Below are 19,805 nucleotides of genomic sequence, written 5' to 3'. Positions count from 1 at the left end.
AATTAATTACCCCAGTAGCCTCACTTCTTCATATACCTAAATAATACATACCCTACTCTGTGGAGAATAAGCCCAATTTGATAGAGGAAGGTTTAATGCATAGCTAAAAATAGCACTGTAATCTCCTTGAAAGAATCCTCGACACTCCCCTCCCTCCTTTTAGACAAACTTTCCTTTTATGAAAGTGCTAATGAATGGTTCCTGTATCCTTGTGATTCTCTCCCTCATCCTACATCCTCCCACATATTTTGAAAGACTATTAAAGTTCATTTTCCTCCAATATTCATGAGAAGTTACTTTCTTGAAATCTACTGGATCCTTAATAGAACAATTCCAATAATCTGCCCATGAAATCTTGGTTTCTTAGAAAACTTATTTAAAAAATTATGACAGTCCCCTTCAGCTTTAGGTAAAAAAAATGTAAAGTTCTCACTCTATCACGACAAAGTTCTAGTTGTTTCTCATCTCAATAGCTTTCCTTGAAATATATATTTATCTATTACCCCCAGAAAAGTGCCTTCCTGAAGGTCATTGATGATTCCTTCTCTCAAAATTGTAGTTTACTTACCTCCTATCTTGTCAAAATATTTAACAAGCTTCAACAAGTAATTTTGCCTTATTTTCTTTATATTGCTATTCTCTTCTCTCTTCAATATTCCTTGTTACTTCACCTGCCTTCCTATTGTCCTCTTCTCATTTAATCACAAGAATTCTTTGGTTCCTTAAAATGTTCTTAAACATGTCTTTCTTTACTCTTTCTGTTCTCATCTGAACAGTCCATCTCCATCTTATTTACATATCCACTTGTACATTCCTACAATATCTCATAGTGGACACAAATGAAATCAAACTCTTATTTCCCTACAAAATGTCTTCTACTTCAGTATCCCTGTCACTGTCTACAAGATTCTCTGATTCAAGAGTCTCCAAGCTAGAGGACAGAGCCATCTTTGATTAAAACTTATTTTAATCTTGTTTCTAGAATCAGGGACAAAACAAAGCATGCTTTTCCCTGAGGTGTGGAGCAGGGGGAAAGGTCTTAGAATTAATCAGACCAACATTTAATTAAGCTATATTATTTAACATAACTTTGACTGAACTTTTAGATAATATAAAAATCTCTGAGATTTAGATTTTCACATAAAATAGGAGGAAATACTTACTGTGAAGTTGTTATGATGATTAAATAAGGTAATACATTTTAAATTTTGGCATGTAGTAGTCAAAAATGTTACTTAATTCATGGACATATTCTTTATGTATTGCTTTTTCCAAATCCAAATTCCTAATGCCATACTCTGTTTAAGTCCCTCAGTCCAATGTACTCGAAATATAACAAAAGACCACTTTACCCCATTTCCCTGCATTCTTTCTCCCTATGAACATACTTCCACAATTAATGCCACATGACTCCGTCTTTCTAAATCTGCTATGATTTCTACCATATTAATATGAAATTTCTTTGATTGTCTTTAGGGTTTCTGAAAGTTCATTTTTTCCCCTTCATCTTTCTCCTTAATCTACAACTTTTGTCTTAGTCCTCCCAGCCGGCTTGATCTCTTCACAAAGGTCACCCTTGTTTCTTCCCCCCAAATTTAATGTCTTCATTATCTAATAGTATACCTCCTTTGTGACACATCAGACCTTCCTCATACACTGCTGGTAGACTGCAAATTGGTGTAGCCAATATGGAAAGAAGTATAGATATTTCTTGGAAAATTGGGAATGGAACTACCATTTGACCCAAAGGATTTAAAAACACCATACTACAGGGACACAGCCACATCAATGTTTATAGCAGCACAATTCACAATAGCTAAACTGTGGAACCAATCTAGATGCCTTTCAATAGATGAATGGATAAAGAAAATGTGGCATATATACACAATGAAATATTACTCAGCAATAAAAGAGAATAAAGTCATGGCATTTGCAGGTAAGTGGATGGAGTTAGAGAAGATAATGCTAAGTGAAGTTAGCCAATCCCAAATAACCAAATGCTGAATATTTTCTTTGTTATAAGGAGGCTGATTCACAGTGGGATAGGGAGAGAGAACATGGGAGGAATAGATGATCTCTTATCTAGAGGGGTTGGAGGGGAATGGAGAGGGTGTGGGGTTAGCAAGGATGATGGAATGTGATGATCATTACTATCCAAAGTACATTGTATGAAGACACGAATTGGTGTGAATATACTTTGTATAAAATCAGAGATATGAAAATCATGCTCTATATGTGTAATAAGAATTGTAATGCATTCCACTGTCATGTATAAATAAAAAAGTAAAAATAAATAAATAAATGTACTTGGCTGGTAGTAGTGGCAGTGATAGCAACTGAGAAGAAGAGGGAGCACAGGGAGAAAGAGGACAGTATGTCAGATAACAAAATATTTTTTAACTGGCTTGGGGGAACATGTGGATTAGAGAGGAGAGTTGATCTTGTTGAACATAGAAATTGCTCAGGCTCCCAAGGCAAATAGTTCATGGAGAAACAAGATTGTTGCAATGGAAAACAAGTGGGGATGTGGCCCAGGAACTATTTATATGTGTTACAAAGCAGGAAGCAGATACAGAAAATTGGAAACATGTAAAGAAAGTGCCAGCAGTCATGCATCATGACTTCCAGAGTGTACCTGAACCAGAGTTACTGAAATAGGTGCTAAGAAAATATACCTTGCTTGTATAGGCTATAGATACCAATGGGAGGAAGATCCTTTGTTGCTGACACTCCATATTTTTCATATCTCTGGTTGTATACAAAAATATAAAAGCTATTGTGAAGATGCCTATAGCAGCCACACCAGATCATCTGCACTCCAGGGTGGATACCCAGTAGTTCACATTCATAGTGGTGAAGGTAAAATTTGTGGATGTTTATACCCTATACCCTAAAAGTGAATTTTACTGGAGGCCCCAGAAATCCAATATCTAGCCAAGACTAGCATCTTTCACAGTGAGTGATGTAGTAGACATCTGCTATTGAATGCCTGACCTAGTTCCCAGTTTTTTTTTTTTTTATGATTGGTACTAATGTTAAATACTGACTCTACCATTCCTATATAGGTGGCATTAGTGTTATAGATGTCAAAGTAGAGACTGGATATTTATCTTAAGGCTGTAATCTGTTGCTAACATTAGCAAAATCCCTCTCCTTCCCCACCAAGACAGGGCAGAAAGAGATTGAAACACTTCAAGTTCAGAGAGTAGGGATCCTGCTGCTGAGCAATACTCACAACTCAGCCAAGTAAGAGCAAATCTTACCCTACACATAATCTAGCCCCATACTGAGTCTTAACATTATTTTGGAAAACTAAGAGATCCAGAATAGCCAAAGCAATGCTGATCAGGAAAACAATGCAGGAGGCATCACAATACCTGATCTCAAATTATACTATAGAGTCATTGTAGCAAAAACAGTACCAGGCACAGTGGTACACATCTGTAATCCCAGCAGCATAGAAGGCTAAGGCAGGAGGTTTGCAAGTTCAAAGCCAGCCTCAGCCAAAGTGAGGCACTAAGCAACTCAGTGAGACCCTGTCTCTAAATAAAATACAAAATAGGGCTGAGGATGTGGCTCAGTGGTCACATGCCCTTGAGTTCAAATCCCCAGTACAAAAAAAAAAAAAATAGACATGAATACCAAAGAAGTAGAAGACACAGAGACAAACCCACATACTAACAGCCATCTGATGCTTGACAAAGGTGCCAAAAATAAATGTAGGATAAAAGACAGTCTTTTTAACAAATGATGTTGGGAAACTGGACATGCATATGTAGAAGAATGAAACTAGATCCCTATTCTAATCCTGCACAAAAGTCAAATCAAAGTGGATCAAGACTTAGAAGTTAGACCAGTATCCTTGCAATTGCTAGAAGAAAACAATAGGGTCAAGATTCCATCATATTGGTGCTGACACTGACTTCCTTAACAAGATCCCTAAAGCTCAAGAAATAAAACCAGAGATCAATAAATGGGGTAGCTTCAAATTAAAAAGCTTCTGCACAGCAGAGGAAACAATAAAGAACATCAAAAGAGAGAATGCAGAATGGGAGAAAACCTTTGCCAGCTGTTCCTCTGAAAGGGAATTAATATCCAGAATATATAAAGCTAAAAAATAATCACCAAAAATCAAATGATTCAACTAAGAAATAGGCAAAATAACTAAATAAATATTTCTCAAAATAAGAAACACAGGGCTGGTGTTGTAGCTCAGCAGTAGAACACTCACCTAGCATGTATGAGGCACTGGGTTCAATCTTCAGCACCACATAAAAATAAATAAAATAAAGGCATTCTGTCCATCTACAACTACAAAAATTAATTAATTAATTAATTAATTAAAGGTGAAAAAAGAGTAAGAAACACAAACAGCCAACAAATATATGAAAAAAATTATTCAACATCTGTAGTGATCAGGGAAATGCAAATCAAAATTATACTAAGATTTCACCTCACTCCAAACAGAATGGCAATTATAAAGAACACAAATAATAATAAATGCTGACAAAGATGTGGGGGAAAAGTACACTTTACATTTATGGTGGGACTATAGAATACTTCAACCAATCTGGAAAGAAGTATAGAGATTCTTCAAAAAACTAAGAATGCAACTACTATGTGGCAGAGCTATCCCACTCCCCAATGTTTACCAAAAGAAGTAAATTCAGCATACTACAGCAATACATCTACCTCAAAGTTTATATCAGCACAATTTACAATAGCCAAATTATAGAATCAGGCCAGATTTCTATCAGTAGACAAATGGATTAAGAAATTGAGGCATACATACCACAATTACTCAGCCATAAAGAAGAATGAAATTATGACATTTGCTAGTAAATGAATTGAACTGGAAAATATCATTCTAAGTGAAAGAAACGAGTCTCAGAAAATCAAGTGTCATGTGTGTAAATTTCTTTCTTGTGTGTAAACTAGAGCCAAATAAGGAAAGGAGGGAGGATCAACTATTATAATCATGTAGGAAGATCAGTGGGGTAGAAAAAAGAATATGAAAGAGAGGGAGGAGGAACAATAAAGGGGAGGAAAAGCAGAATAAATTGAACAAAATCACATTGCATGCATATGAAAATATACAATGGGGAATTTTGCCTTTATGTGTAAGTAAAATAAAAAAACAATCATTAATAAATAAATAAACAAACAAATAAATGGGAGACCAGTAGTGTAGAGGAAAGAGACTAGAGGGAGGAGAAGGGGAAAATAGGAACTTAAATCAAATCCCATGACTGTATGATATTGTACAAATGAACTCTACTAATATGTATAAATATAATGCTCTAATAAAAATAATTTGTGATCCTCATTTCATATTAAAAGGATATTTTACAAAAAAGAAAATAGCATGATGTTAGAATTAAAAAGATCAATCGAATAAATTTAGATATGTGTTAAAAAAAGCTTTAAATGATTTTTTTAAAGTTTTGATGTGGAGCAAAGAAAATAATCAAGAATATCCTTGAACAAGCATTTAAGAGCCTCCATAATTATTTTCTACAACTATCATTTCCATAACATGATGATCAATATTTCAAAAAGTCATATAATAAATCATTTAGTGTTAACTTTGTGCATGTTTCTGTGCATTTGTGCACGATATGTGTTTTACTATGTTATTCTTCAGATAGCAAAACCAAAGCAAAGGAAATTTGGAACTTGCTCAAAGGCTCACAGTGAAGAAGTGGTGGGCATGAGATATGAACTCATTATTTTGGTTCCAGTGTTTTTTGCTGCTCTCCCACACTGCTGCCAAGGTATAGTATGGTTCTATGTATGCACAAAATAAACATACCAATATATGCAATGATGATAGCCTCTTTGGCCACAATACATCATATGTGTTAAATAGAATTATGAAAATATATATACACATTGTATATATACAGAATATATGTGTATATATATATATGTATAGATGTGTATACACACACACACACACACACATATATATATATATATATATATATATATATATATACACATACACACACAATACATATAATCCCATGGAGACTATTTTAATGAAGGGTGTTATAAATTATAAAGTGCTATATACATGTAAAATCAAATATAATTATAATAATCAATGCTAAATGGAATTCCATTAGTCAAGTTTGCCTTATATCATAAAATGATTATGAAATAAAATGCTATCTAGTTGATTTATAAAGCAATCTCATCTATACAAGTATTTTAGGCCAGCAGCATTGCCTAATCTACAAGAAAGTTTTGTGGAAATTATAGTGATTAAAAATTAAGTCGATTTGCTGCCTGTGATATTTTACCCTCCAACTGCTGCCTATAAGTTCATGGGTACCACTCTAAGCAAAATGATGAAGACTATCTTTAAACACAAGCTGTCTTTTCTTTCATTACCTTTCTTCTTACCTTGGTACAAATTACCCACCTAGAAACTCAATTCCTTCTTTTGCCCACCTCTGCCCTATTAGAACTTGATATCCAATTTCTCCACTAAAAACCATATAACAAACAACTTCACATTTTTGTGTCTTGTTTTTTTTCCAAGAGTATGTCAATAAGATACCATGCTACAAGTCAAAGGGGTATATGTCTACTGGAAACATTCAGACACAAAGGATTAGCTCATTAGATATCTGGATCACAGAATGTCACACTTGTGGCCCTTAATTTAGGTGACAACTGATAAGACTAACCACAGATTGGTAACAAAGGAGGAATAATCCCTCTCAATACCTGCAATAGTCAGGAAAGGCTTCCATCAGTTCTAGATCATTCCAATTATTCACTACAAAGAGTTCCACCTCAAAGGGTGTTATTCTGCACTCAAATTTTACAACTACCGCTTCTTACCAAAATACAAGCTTCCTTCATTTCACTTTCACATATTCTATTCTGTTCTATCACACACATAAAGCAACAGGAAGAGAAGCAAATCACTTCAGAGTAGAGAAGTGAGAGACCTTACCCAAGAAATAGTTTGAGAATTTTATCTAATATTTTTCTGAATATTCTTGATCAAGTCTAGAAAGATTTTAGGCAATTAATTTCATTGTCCCCATAATGAAGAAGGAAAAGATGACCTCTGATTTGTCCAACAACTCTAGAATTCTGTAATATTGAGTATTATAAATGAAGTAATTAAAGCATAAAGATAGAGAAACATAATACAAAATTCAATATTATGGTCTAGATTGGAGGTGTTCCCCAAAAGCTCATGTGTGAGAAAATTGAAGAAAGTTTAGAGGTGAAATGATTGGGTTAGGAGAGTCTTAACCTAATCAGTGTGTTTAAATGTAGGCAGTCAGGGTGTGGCTAGAGTTGGTGGGTGTCTGGGGATGTGCCTTTGGGATTTATATTTTTCCCTTGTTGAGAGGATTTCTTTCTCTCTCTCCTCTCTCTTCTGTCTCCTATCTCCTCTCTTTTCTCTCCCCTCTCTTCTCTCTCGCTTCTCTCTTCTCTCTCGCTTCTCTCTTCTCTCTCTCTCTCCCCCACTTCCCGGTACCATGTCCCCAGCTGCTTTCTTTTCCCACATACTTTCACCATGATGATCTGTCTCACCTCAAGCCCCAAGGAATGGAGTCAGCTTGTATATGGACTGAGACCTCTGAAACCGCAGGCTCCAAAATAATTTTTTCCTCCTCTATATATGTTGTTCTTGTCAGGTATTTTAGTCACGGCAGTGAAAAAGTTGACTAAAACAATTACTATATAACAGCCATATTTGATTAATCAAACTCCTTTTTTCTAATAGTTAATGAACTAGAAGATAGTAGGATCACTTTATAACTAATATAATTCATAGAAAAGATCAGAGGGGTTTTGATGTTATTTAGTTAGAATACATCTGATTAAACAACCAAATGAAAATGAACATTGGTCAGATAATGCATATTATCTAGACCAGTGTTTTCTAAGTTGTAAAGTTGTATTAAAAAGAACTTTTCTAGTTGTACAAAATGTTAGTAAGAATTGCATTTAATTGGGGACTGGGCCCTTGAGAGTTTTTTGAGTTTAGTAACTCACTTCCAAAAAACAGAATATGGAAAAGGAGAAAAATGTTTTACATTGGAGAATACCTGGGTAACACCACTTAACCAAGTAACCAAAATAAACATTACTAACAACTGTTCATGATGATATCAGGTCCACATCTCCCTAATAAAATATGATAAGAAAAGCACTCCAGCCATATAGTTTTTTGAATTCTGTAACCCCAATTTAATCATGAAAAATTACAACAGGTATACCAAATTTGAAAGAACATTCTACAAAATATGTGATCATTATTCCTTAAAACTGGTAAAGTTATGAAAAATAAGGAAAGACTGAGAATATCTAACAACACACAACAAATAAATGCAATGTGAAGTCCTGGACTGAATCCTGAAACAAAATGAAATGCATTAAGAGAAAACCAGTAGTATTAAGTCTGGGGTTTAGTTAACAGTAATATACCAATAGTGATTGACAATATTAGAAGAAATCAAAACTGGTCAAAGGGAATGTGAGAATTCTTCATACTATCCACATAAATATTCTGTAAATCTAGAATTATTCCAAATAAAAAGTTTACTTTAAAGTTAATGAGGAGGTCCATTAGAAAATTCCTTTGGGAAACTTTGGATTAAACAATTCATTTTATCAATACTTAAAATTATCTGAACTTCTACAAACTCTTAAAAGATAGAGAATGCAGGGTGCTATATTTCCAGAACATATTTAGCCAGCAGCCTTCTTTTTCTTCAAAATGTATCTTTCAGTAAAGTTGCTGACATAGAGAAGTTTTCCCCCAATGTGGCACAGATGCTATACTCAACAATGTTCAAATTTTTATCAACTTTCCCTAAAAAGGAAAAGACACTGTGAATATTAAATTTTCAGAAGGCTTGAAAGTAGAGAATAATATGATGGACAAAAAAATAATCATTAAATCATATTTAATAGGCCACATCAATTGACCAAATATAAAGGGAAAATAATAAAGGATAAATACATAATCTACTTTTGTTAAATAAAAGTAAAGCTAAAATAAGTATAAGATGAAGAAAAATGAACTTAAATACCCATCAGGTTACTATGAGCAGCAAGGAGTTCTTAGGCTGAATTAGTACAACCATTAAGTCAGTGAAGAGGCCTTAATAGTATTAATAAGATCATTTTTGCCAATTTGATTTTTTTTAATTCTATGTGCTATGTTACAAAAGGTCATCAATGAATCATTTACAAAGGAGAAGGAACAAGATTATGTGCATCGAATAAACTGGGTCATAGCAAGAAACATTGAACAAACTGGGGATATTACTCTGATAAAAAGAAACACTTAGGGGGATTTGACACTGGTCCTTAAATACACAAGGAGAATGGAACTTAAGTCTGTGACTTCAAAGGAGAAGAATGACCTAAGGAAGAAAAAAGTAGTATAATAGCTGCAACCACTAAATCATTTCATAAGTGGAATAATAGAATAGACATTCTTGAAATGAAGTGAGGGTCCCTGCCTCTGGGACTGCTAAATAGATGCTAGATGTCACCTGTCCAGATTGCTATCAGGTTGTTTTCTAGATTAGACCTAATAAATGACTTCTACACAACCTTCTCATGAAAAGATCTTGGAATATATGAAACCACAGGGAGATAAAAAAAATCAAGAAATTCTGGGGAAAGTGGCAAACTATTAAAAATTATTTAAAGTACCTCATGTCTCAACATGTCTCTTCTAATCATCATTCTTATAATAATATCTAGAAACTGTCTGGACAAGCACTGGTGTTTAGCTGAATAATAAGGAAGAAATGCTGTCCTATATTGTTCATCTAAGAGACTTTTGATGGTATGTTTTAAGTTACACTAGATAGAAGGAAGCAATGAATTTTTCTAGACTAAGTATTGTTGGTAAGAACTGCATTTAAATGGGAACTGGGCCCTTGAGAGTGTACAAAAGAAATTCAATAAAATAAATAAACATACAAATATATAAACAAATAACATGATTTTTAAAATCTTTTTTCTCCTACAGAAATCATTGGCTTATAAAAAGGTCAATGTGTATAAGTTCAAGACCTGTTTGAAAGTTTGTCCCAAGGTGAACCAGAACTAATTTGAGGAGAATAAGATAAATATCCAGAAACAAAATTAAAGAATCAAAATGTCTATATACATACACACAATGGAATATTAGAAAACAGTATGTCCTTTGTCATTTGTGACAACACAGATAGAACTGGAGATTATTAAGTCAAATAAAACAAGCACAGTAAGACAAGTATCATATGTTCTCATTCATATGCGGCATCTAAAAAAGTCAGTCTCATAGAAGTTGAGAGTAGAATAGCAGTTACTAGAGGCTAAGGAGACCTGGGGAAGGGACGGATGGGAAGAGACTGGTCAATGGGTACTAAATTAGAGTTAGATAGGAGTAAGAAATTCTGGTGTGTACTGAACAGTTCGATAACTATGGGTAAAATTATACTTGTATATTTGAAAGAGCTAGAAGAAAGGATTTTGAATGTTTTCATGACAAACGATTCAGGTTTGAGGAGATAGCTAAGTTTAACTGAATTTAAATATTATATAATGTCTATAAATATCAAAACATCACAAAGTATCCCATAAATATATCTGATTTTTATGTATCAATTAAAAAATAAACTTTAAATTGTTTTAAGTTAATGACAAAATTCTCAAATTTGTTTAATTGTAGGCAGGGTTAGTCCATGAGAGTGTGTGTCTTTTTAAATTTTACATCACAAATGCCTGCCCACACCTCGTAGTCTTGGCCCTGTGATTGGCCAATCAGTTAAAACCCCTCCCCCACATCAAACACTGGTTCCCTAGGTAACGGTAACGGCTAATTACGAATAACTGCCACCACCGACCAAATCCGTTGGTTCCGCCGTGCCTGAGGAGAGGCCTAAATCCTGTCATTCTTCCAAATGTATGTAGGCAAGAGGCCACCCTAACTTTACTATCACTCCACAATGTCTCGGGCTCCAGAGTGGAAGAGGGTGGAGTCTAATCCAAGAGATCCTGGAGGCAGCTGGGATAATAGGGGTGGCCATGGTGGAGCTCGAGAAGGTAGAGGCCGAGGCAGAGGAGGGCGACACAGTGGAGGCCAGGGTGGCGGAAGCTGGGATGGCAGAGGCCGAAGCAGAGATCCTGGCAGAAGCAAAGGCCAAGGCCAAGTCAGTGATCCTGGCAGAGGAAGAGACCAAGGCCGAGATAGTGATCTGGGAGGAGGCGGAGGCGGAGGCGGAGGCCGAGGCTCAGGAGGAGACAGTGATTCTGGCAGAGGCCAAGGCCCAGGCCAAGACAGTGATCCTGTCAGAGGCGGAAGCCCAGACAGAGATAGTGATCTGGGCCAATGCCAAGGTCAACACCAAGGCAGAGACTATGGCTGGAGTAGTCTCTCAGACCATCTGGGGCCTAGGGCCACAGGATCACGTGAACCACCACTCTGTTTTAGCTTGAACAACAATATGGTTGGTGTAGTAATTGGTCGCGGTGGATCAAAAATAAAAGATATACAACATTTAACAAACACTAAGATACAGATCATAAAGGGGGATTCTGAAGCAGAGGTAAAAATTTTTGGTAGCCATGACATGAAAGCAAAGGCAAAAGAAGCCATAGAAACTCTTCTTAAAAAACAACAAAGCTACAATTCAAAATATGCTGATAATGCCCCATTCCAATCTCCTGATGATAATGCTGCATCCCAACTCCCTTCTGAAAGCAGTTTAAGCACAAATTACACTGTCAGAAGGGCTCAACCACTGTTAGATTGGGACCAAATCCGGGCAGAGTCTATGAAATGGGAAAAAAGAAAATGGGCAGATTTACCACCAATTAAGAAAGATTTTTACATAGAATCCAAAGAAACAAGCTTGATGTCTGAAGCTGAGGTGGATAATTGGAGAAAGGAAAATTTCAACATAATATGTGATGACTTGAAAATTGCTGAGAAACGCATCATCCCTAATCCAACTTGTAAATTTAAAGATGCGTTCCAGCAATATCCTGAACTGCTGAGAAACATAACAATGGCTGGCTTCCAAAAGCCAACACCAATTCAGTCACAAGCATGGCCAATTATTCTACAAGGAATAGATCTTATAGGAGTGGCCCAAACTGGAACAGGCAAAACATTGGCCTATTTAATGCCTGGGTTTATTCATCTCAGTTCTCAACCAATACCTAAAGAACAAAGGAATGGACCGGGCATGCTAGTTCTTACACCAACTAGAGAATTAGCTCTTCAGGTGAACTCTGAATGTTCAAAGTATTCATATGAAGGTCTTAAAAGTATATGTATATATGGTGGTGGAAACAGAAAAGAGCAAATACAAGCTATTACAGAAGGCATAGATATCATTATTGCAACTCCAGGAAGACTAAATGATCTGCAAATGAATAATTTTGTCAACCTAAGAAGTATAACCTACTTGGTCTTGGATGAGGCAGACAAAATGTTGGATCTAGGGTTTGAACACCAGATAATGAAGATTTTACTAGATGTGCGCCCAGACCGACAGACAATTATGACAAGTGCAACTTGGCCAGATACTGTGCGTCGACTTGCACATTCTTATTTGAAAGAGCCTATGATTGTTTATGTGGGTACTCTAGATCTGGCTGCTGTACATACAGTGAAGCAAAATGTAATTGTTACCACAGAAGGAGAAAAACGAGCTCTTATCCAAGAATTCCTGAAAAACATGTCACCCCAAGACAAAGTCATAGTGTTTGTAAGCAGAAAACTTACTGCTGATGACCTATCAAGTGATTTAAGCATCCAAGGCATACCTGTACAATTACTGCATGGTGACAGAGATCAGAGTGATCGAGAACAAGCATTAGAGGACTTCAGAACTGGAAGAGTGAAGATACTGATTGCAACTGATTTAGCATCTCGAGGTCTTGATGTTGATGACATCACACATGTATATAATTATGATTTTCCACGGAATATTGAAGAATATGTGCACAGAGTAGGACGTACTGGAAGAGCAGGGAAGACCGGTATTTCGATAACCCTTTTCACTAAAAGTGATTCAAAGACTGCCAATGAATTAATTAAAATTCTAAAAAGAGCAAGTCAGATTATCCCAGAAGATCTTGCAACCATGGCAGAAGAATACCAACTTCATGAAGAAAAAAAAGACACAGAAAGAAGATCAAGAAAATATCAAGGAAAATCCAAGAAGTTTTATTAAAGTTTTTTGTTGAAAAACTCCACCAGGCTAAAGGAAGACTTAAAGCATGTTAAATATATGCAGTGTTCAAGAGACACAGTATTAGAAATATGCTGGAAGTCTGAAGAAACAATCAATTCTTGAATAATACTGCTAAGCTTTTACAGTTGTGCATGTTCCTTAATAAACAATATGTTTTAAAATGAGAGTGATAGATTATTATGTGAGCAAAAATTAAATGTTAGCTATTGCTTAAACTCTAGATTTTTTGTTTTGTTTTTTAATAGCATTCTATGTCCTTCTGTCTTCTCCAAAATACTTGGAAGAGGACAAGCATGGTGATGGTGTTTTCATTGTTGTTGTTTGTTTTAAAATAGTTGTACTAAATTGAAGCATAGCTTTCATCAAGTTTATCCCAGTTAAAAGATTCTCCTTACCCGCCCCGAAACCATTTATAGGTGCCATACCCATAAAAATGTCTCCATTACCAATCCCCAATTTTTAGTTCATCAAAAAACAAGTGCTAAATTTTAAAACAGATTTAACAATTCTATTTTATCAGCTAGATATAACCAACAGAGCAAGGTGTCTGGCTTACTAGAAATCAGATCCTTGTGTCATTTTTTGAAACTAAAATTTGTTTAAAATTCTGGGGCAGTTATTTGCCTTCTCTGCACTTCAATTTCTCCACTCATAAATTGAAATGGTTATATTAAATAATTTTGGGGTCCCCTTCACCACTAAACTTCTGTGATATAACTAAAATTATATACCCCAGTCTAGCATTCATATTTTATTGTTTAGGGAAAATTGTATCCTTGCATAATAAATTGAAAAGAGAAACTCTTTTTAATTATCAGAATAGTACATTCTGCTTTTTAAATTAATTTTTGTAATGTGTCTGGAAGGTTTTCTTTTATTTGCTTTTTCTTTTCATTATATTTTTAATTCAATTTGTCTTGAAAAGGTCAAAACCATATATTACACACACATCAGGGGAATGAATACGAAAGCAAAAAATATATCATGCACTGGGGAAAATGTTAAAATCTCAATTGACACTTTGCCATAAAAAACAATTTTAGTAAACTTCTTATTTAGAATTCTCTCTTGTGCTCTCTTTAGAAGCAATATATCTCTCACAACTGCAAAACAAAATCTCCACAATAATGCTAAATAAACATAAAATTCATTGTTCAGCCTTAACCTGTCTGTCAAAATAAACAAAAAATAATGCAAAAATCTTTTCCCTAACATGTCTAAGCTATGTCCACAAATAGGTCAGAAATTAAATGAAAGAGGCATACATTTTAGGTACAGGTATTTGAGGTTCACACTCTGCCTTTAAAGGCTTTTATGTGGGTCTTAGTATCTCCTGATAAAATTAATAACAATGGTTAACATTGTTGAGTAACATATATCAAGTGCTTTTTACCCCCTCAAAAGGTAATATTACCCCTACTAAACAGAGGATGAAAGAAGGTTAGAGTAGCTAACTTGTCTAAAGTTACTGATACTGGTTAAAGAGAAATTAAGCAATATTTTAACTCAGAAGTACCTGATTACAATATTTACATTCTTTTTTAGTTCAATGTAGTATCTATGTGGAAGACAATATACTCATCCCAAGGTTGCCCAAAATTTAGATGTAGTGAAATAGAGGTATAAGCAATTTATTCTACTCTAAAGGTAGTCTATATAGAAGAACATGAAACAAAAAAACAGACTCAAGTGGTCTGTTCCTATTAACTCAGAGGATAAATGAGAAATGTTTGGCAAATGAGTATATGTTACTTGCCAGTATTCCTTTTAGGGGAAATGCTGTATTTGTTAGAAAAATGATGCAATATGAGATAGTGATATTCTTCAATCATGTTTAAATAACAATAACAAAAATTATCACTCAATGTCTCTGGGTAAGAAAAGGAGAGAAGTATGCATTTCTTCTAAAACACAGGATGAAAAGAAGAGACAGCTTACAGAAAAAGGTAAGTAGAGATAGAACAACAGTCTCAATGATTTTGCTCCCAAGGAGACCATGATATATTTAAAGACAGTATTGGTTGTTACAATTTTGGGTAGGAGTGAAGATAAGGTGCTGCTAGCTAGTGGGTAGAGGTGGTTAAACACCCTACAAGGACAACTGCATATGACAAAGAATTATCTGGCCCAGAAAAATAGCGCTGAGATGGAGAATATGAGTATTTGTAAAACAAAACAAACAAAACTAATTGCACAGTAGCCAAGATGTAAATTCAAAGGAAAAATAGAAGAATTCTAAGTAAGATTTTACAGGTTATTCAGAATAAAACCCTACAAACTTCCTACATTGCTATCATCTCCTCAGTGGTTCTCTCCTAGAGCTATTTTTTTCCATGTCTAAAGACAGATTTGGTTTTCACAACTAGGTTTGATGGTTAAGTATTGCTATCTCCTGGGTACAGTCCAAAGGGTGTCACTAATAATCATAAAATGCATAGGAGAAGCTTCTCTTATAACAAATAATTATCTGCACCAAATGTCAATAGTATCATAATTGAAAAAGCATGCAATAAATTAAGCAAATAACAACTGAAGAAAACAAAATTTAAAAAACCAACCTAGAAGGGATTTTAGAGAGAAAAAACAAAAAGATACTTATTTGAGATGTGCTGTGTAATATAGAAAACTCGACCAACCTTGCCATCTTTGGTATATTCTACAATTCTTAACTGGAATCAATTTTTCCCATGAAGGGACACTTGGCAATGTCTGGAAACAGTCTCAGTTATTCTTACCAAGGATCAGGATTCCTACTGGCATCTAGAGGGTAGAGGTTAGGGACAAACATCTTATAATGCAAAGGACAGCACACTGCAATAAAGGATTGGGAGACTAATGCTTAGAAAGGTCACATAGCTTTTCCAAATACAGAAAAGTGGGAAAGTAGCAGATAGCTTATAGTGCTGAAAATAATAGATTTATCAAAGAAGCAGGCTATAGTATACAAAAACAGAGAAGATGAGAAACATATTAGGGAAAGCATACAGTTATTTAAGTTTATATTAAAATAAGAACCGTATACAGGCATTTTTAACACTACACAATATTTCAATGTTTGTCCTACTCTTCTCCCTGGTCCTTAGGTGCCTCTGAAGCTTTCAAGCACTAGAGAAGCCGCATAGTAAACTGAAAGCTTGTAATCAGACTTTTCAGAGGTCCTTTAAAAAATTAGTCTAAATAGTTTTGTTGGATATCTGATCACTTAGTCATTTAATAAAGTACAAACTATGACAACAATAAAAGTAAGAAATGATCTGAAGAAAGACTGAAGTAAAGCCTTCAAGTTCCTGACTAGGGGAAGGGATGGGAATTTGGGGGCCATGCAAGATAAGCAAAAGATCCTACCAGTGTAATAAATTTCAAATTTAGTAACCAATTTATAATATCTGAATTTCTGGGAATAAAAGTATTAAGTGTCACTTTAGCTATAATTAGGGTAGCAGATTCTGGTAGTTTATACCTGACCAACAGCTGTCCCCACCCCTCCTTCCTATTTCTCTTCCTATTTGCTGGTTTAAGGCACTTCCCATTTTAGAGGTTGTAAAACTCAGCAAGTCACTTTCCAAGCTGCCCTGTCGATAAAGCATGGGCATGTGACACACACCTGGCTTATAGGACTAGAAGAAAATCTGCTTGGCAGCTTTAGAGAAAGTTGTTTTTGTTGCAAACAGAAACATGTGAGGATTAAGTTCTCCTTCCTGCTTTGGTACACCATAGTGCGAAGGCATAATGTTGTGACTGTTGTTTTTAGACAATGAAGAAGTCTATTGAAGCATGACCTAATTGAAATTTGGAAAATACCTGGATCCTGGATGGTATAGCCATGCTACTGAATTAAGCAACTCTACATGGAAGTTATGGAGGTGTGCCACTCAGATCTTCATTCAATGAAGATCTTGCTGATTAGTTGCCAAGAGTGCAGTTAGCTGACAGCCCCCAAGATGAAAATAATCCAAGATAGCATCTGAGTCAAGGCCAAAATCTTGCAGTAAGCCCCAGTTAATAACTGAACATAGTAAACACTAGGGTACTGTCATTTCTACCATACATAAGAGTGCTCTATGGGTCATAACATGGCAGAGCTCTTGTTAGGCTGGTTTTAATTTCTTAGAGCCTCACTGCAGTCTTAGGCTCTTCCTACTCAATCCTCCTTCCTTTCCCTTTGTGTTCATGGGCATCAAACCTGAACTGCATTCAGAAGGATTTCCCTGACAACTGCTGATAATTTTCCACCTTAACTTTCATGGGTGTTACCTCCAGTAAATTTGTTGGACTCAACTAATGCATCCAAGAATCCTCTACTTCTAAACTTCACATTATATGAAATAACAAATTGATTAAGACACAGTGATTCAACTATATAGCTAGCATCCCAATATCTCTCAAATATAAAATTAGAAAAACAGATATAAAATATCTTATATTGAAGCATAGAATTTTCCAACGAGGTATAATTTACTTGGAGAGTTGACTGTAAGCAAATTAAACTCTTCCACCGGATGCTTATTTGATAGGGACATTGAAAATGCAAGATTCTATAGGGAATTGCTGTAATTTTATAGAAATCGGGAGCATATAAAAAAGACCAGTTTTTGAACAGTCAGCATCAGTTAGGGGAAGAAGTGAGAAGCCAGAGTAGAAAACTTAAACTACAGTCAGGAAGAGACACAGTATCAAGGTCATCTGAACCAACAGCTTTAACAGCATCACACTTGGATGCATCTAGAGTACATCTGGCTCTGACAGATTTGAAATGTAGCCAACCAGAGAATTTCTTGCAGCCAACAATCTAAAGGGGCTCAGGGTGAACAATTCTACCTAATGGAGACACATAGCCAAAAGCAATGGGAATCTTCTCTTTGACACAAGTAAATTAAAAAAAAAAAAACCTTTTCATAAAGAGGGGAAAATAAATAAAGAGAGAGGCATAGGCAGGCCATGTTTGCTTTCCTACCTGAGCTTTAAAATCAAATTTTTAAAGTAAAAACCAAGTGTTTTACACAAATATTAATAAAACATTTTTTCTCTCCCCCTCCCTTCTTGCAACTCAAATGTCCTTTCTGTAATTAAAAAAAAATGGTAATTCAGGATTTCTTGTTCTATTGATTGAATAAAAATCTACAATTAAGTAGAAAGATGGGAGGAAGGCTGGTCTTCTCTCTATGTTGACTCCTTTAATTCACTTCCAAATTACCACCAAAGTTGTTCAGTGCTGCTCAAGTTCACAGAACAACTGTAATGTTTGATATCTTCTCCCCATGTATCACAGAAATAAAATCTAAAATCCATCATTGCTTCTACCATATGTATATGTTAGCCTTCAGGTCCCCTCTCCTACTGCAAGCTTCTGTTTTCTTCTAGCTCTTCTACCAGGGTAAAATGTGTGCAGTTATATTTATTCAGCTTAAATAAAGTCCATCCAGTCTTTCTAAGCTTACAATGTGAGATGAAATTTTAGCAATAAGTATGCCGATGTGTTTGGGGTTCTAATCAAAATTTCACTGGAAACCCATTTCTTATATTCAGCAAAATCCCTTTGAAGCTCAAACTAATTGATTTTAGGCTTGTGTCCTTTGAGGATCTATATGCTATTTTATATAATGTTTCAATTTTCTCTGGAATGAATAAATGTGGCATTTCTGGTTTTGTTTTGTTTGTGGGCCCTCCTATGACACAGACACAAACACACACACACACACACACACACACACACACACACACACTTTTACAGTGTCTTTTATGAAATCAAATATGACATTTCATTCAAACTTAACTGGTGTCTCGTGTATAAGGGAGTGTAAAATAACTAAAGGGAATATGTGCTTTCTGTTTCTAAAAGAGTCTCTTTCTAGCCTTCTATAAAACATACATATACATACACATACACACACTGTGTGTGTCTGGTTTTCCTGAGAACACAACCTTCCTTACTCTTGCCTCCTCCAGACCTCATTCTGTCATATGGAATTCAGAACATCATGCAGTATTCAGATTAAGCTGAACGTATTGTTCATGTAGATGAAAGATATCAAGATCTCTGTCTCATTGCTGGAAGATATCAGTTGCTGTCCCCAGATTCAAAACAAGATAATGGTTAAGGGTATAGTTTTTAGGAGTCAGAAAGGCCTGAGTGTGTCTCAGTTTAGCCACTTGCAATTAATTAGATGAGTTTAGGCAAGTCATATAAAGGCATTAAATTGTGGTTTGTTCAACTATAAAATGTGGATGGCAATTTTAATTTGTACTTCACAGAGATTAAATGATATACATATAAAGCACCCAGGATAAAAAAAATGTTAAGATTATATTCCATGTTTTTTTTAAACAGGAGAAGATAGTAAGAGGTAACAATCAGACCAATTCAATATGTCAATATTAAAATATTAAAAAAGTTAATGTATTATAAAAGATGCCAAAAATGTGTCAATTTCATTTTTGAAGGTGTTTCTGTGGGGAGGACACTCATTCAGTCTATCAATCAATTATAAATGTATGTTCTTGGCCTCTGTTTTTCTCTGTATGTCTACTCTATGTTCTCCCTCCACAGATTGCCTTTGCTTCTCTCTATGC

The 19,805-nt window shown here is 35.1% G+C and overlaps 1 protein-coding gene across 1 annotated transcript; it reads left to right on the top strand.

Annotated features, from left to right (window-relative positions):
* Positions 1-10,979: 10,979 nt before the first annotated feature.
* Positions 10,980-13,214, top strand: Ddx53 (DEAD-box helicase 53). The gene is made up of 2 exons (XM_026401390.1): positions 10,980-11,055; positions 11,383-13,214. The coding sequence occupies exons 1-2, from the start codon at positions 10,980-10,982 to the stop codon at positions 13,212-13,214; spliced, it is 1,908 nt and encodes a 635-aa protein (XP_026257175.1).
* The last annotated feature ends 6,591 nt before the right edge of the window (positions 13,215-19,805 follow it).

This window comes from Urocitellus parryii, chromosome X (assembly GCF_045843805.1).
Source record: "Urocitellus parryii isolate mUroPar1 chromosome X, mUroPar1.hap1, whole genome shotgun sequence".
NCBI lineage: Eukaryota > Metazoa > Chordata > Mammalia > Rodentia > Sciuridae > Urocitellus > Urocitellus parryii.
The sequence above is the reverse complement of the archived record's forward strand: the minus strand, read 5'-3'. Positions and strand labels throughout refer to the sequence as shown.

Coding starts and splice junctions, on each gene's coding strand:
- Ddx53 (XM_026401390.1), top strand. CDS start 10,980: ATGTCTCGGGCTCCAGAGTGGAAGAGGGTGGAGTCTAATCCAAGAGAT. Junction 11,056..11,382: donor CAGCTGGGATAATAGGGGTG/GCCATGGTGGAG, acceptor GTCAACACCAAG/GCAGAGACTATGGCTGGAGT.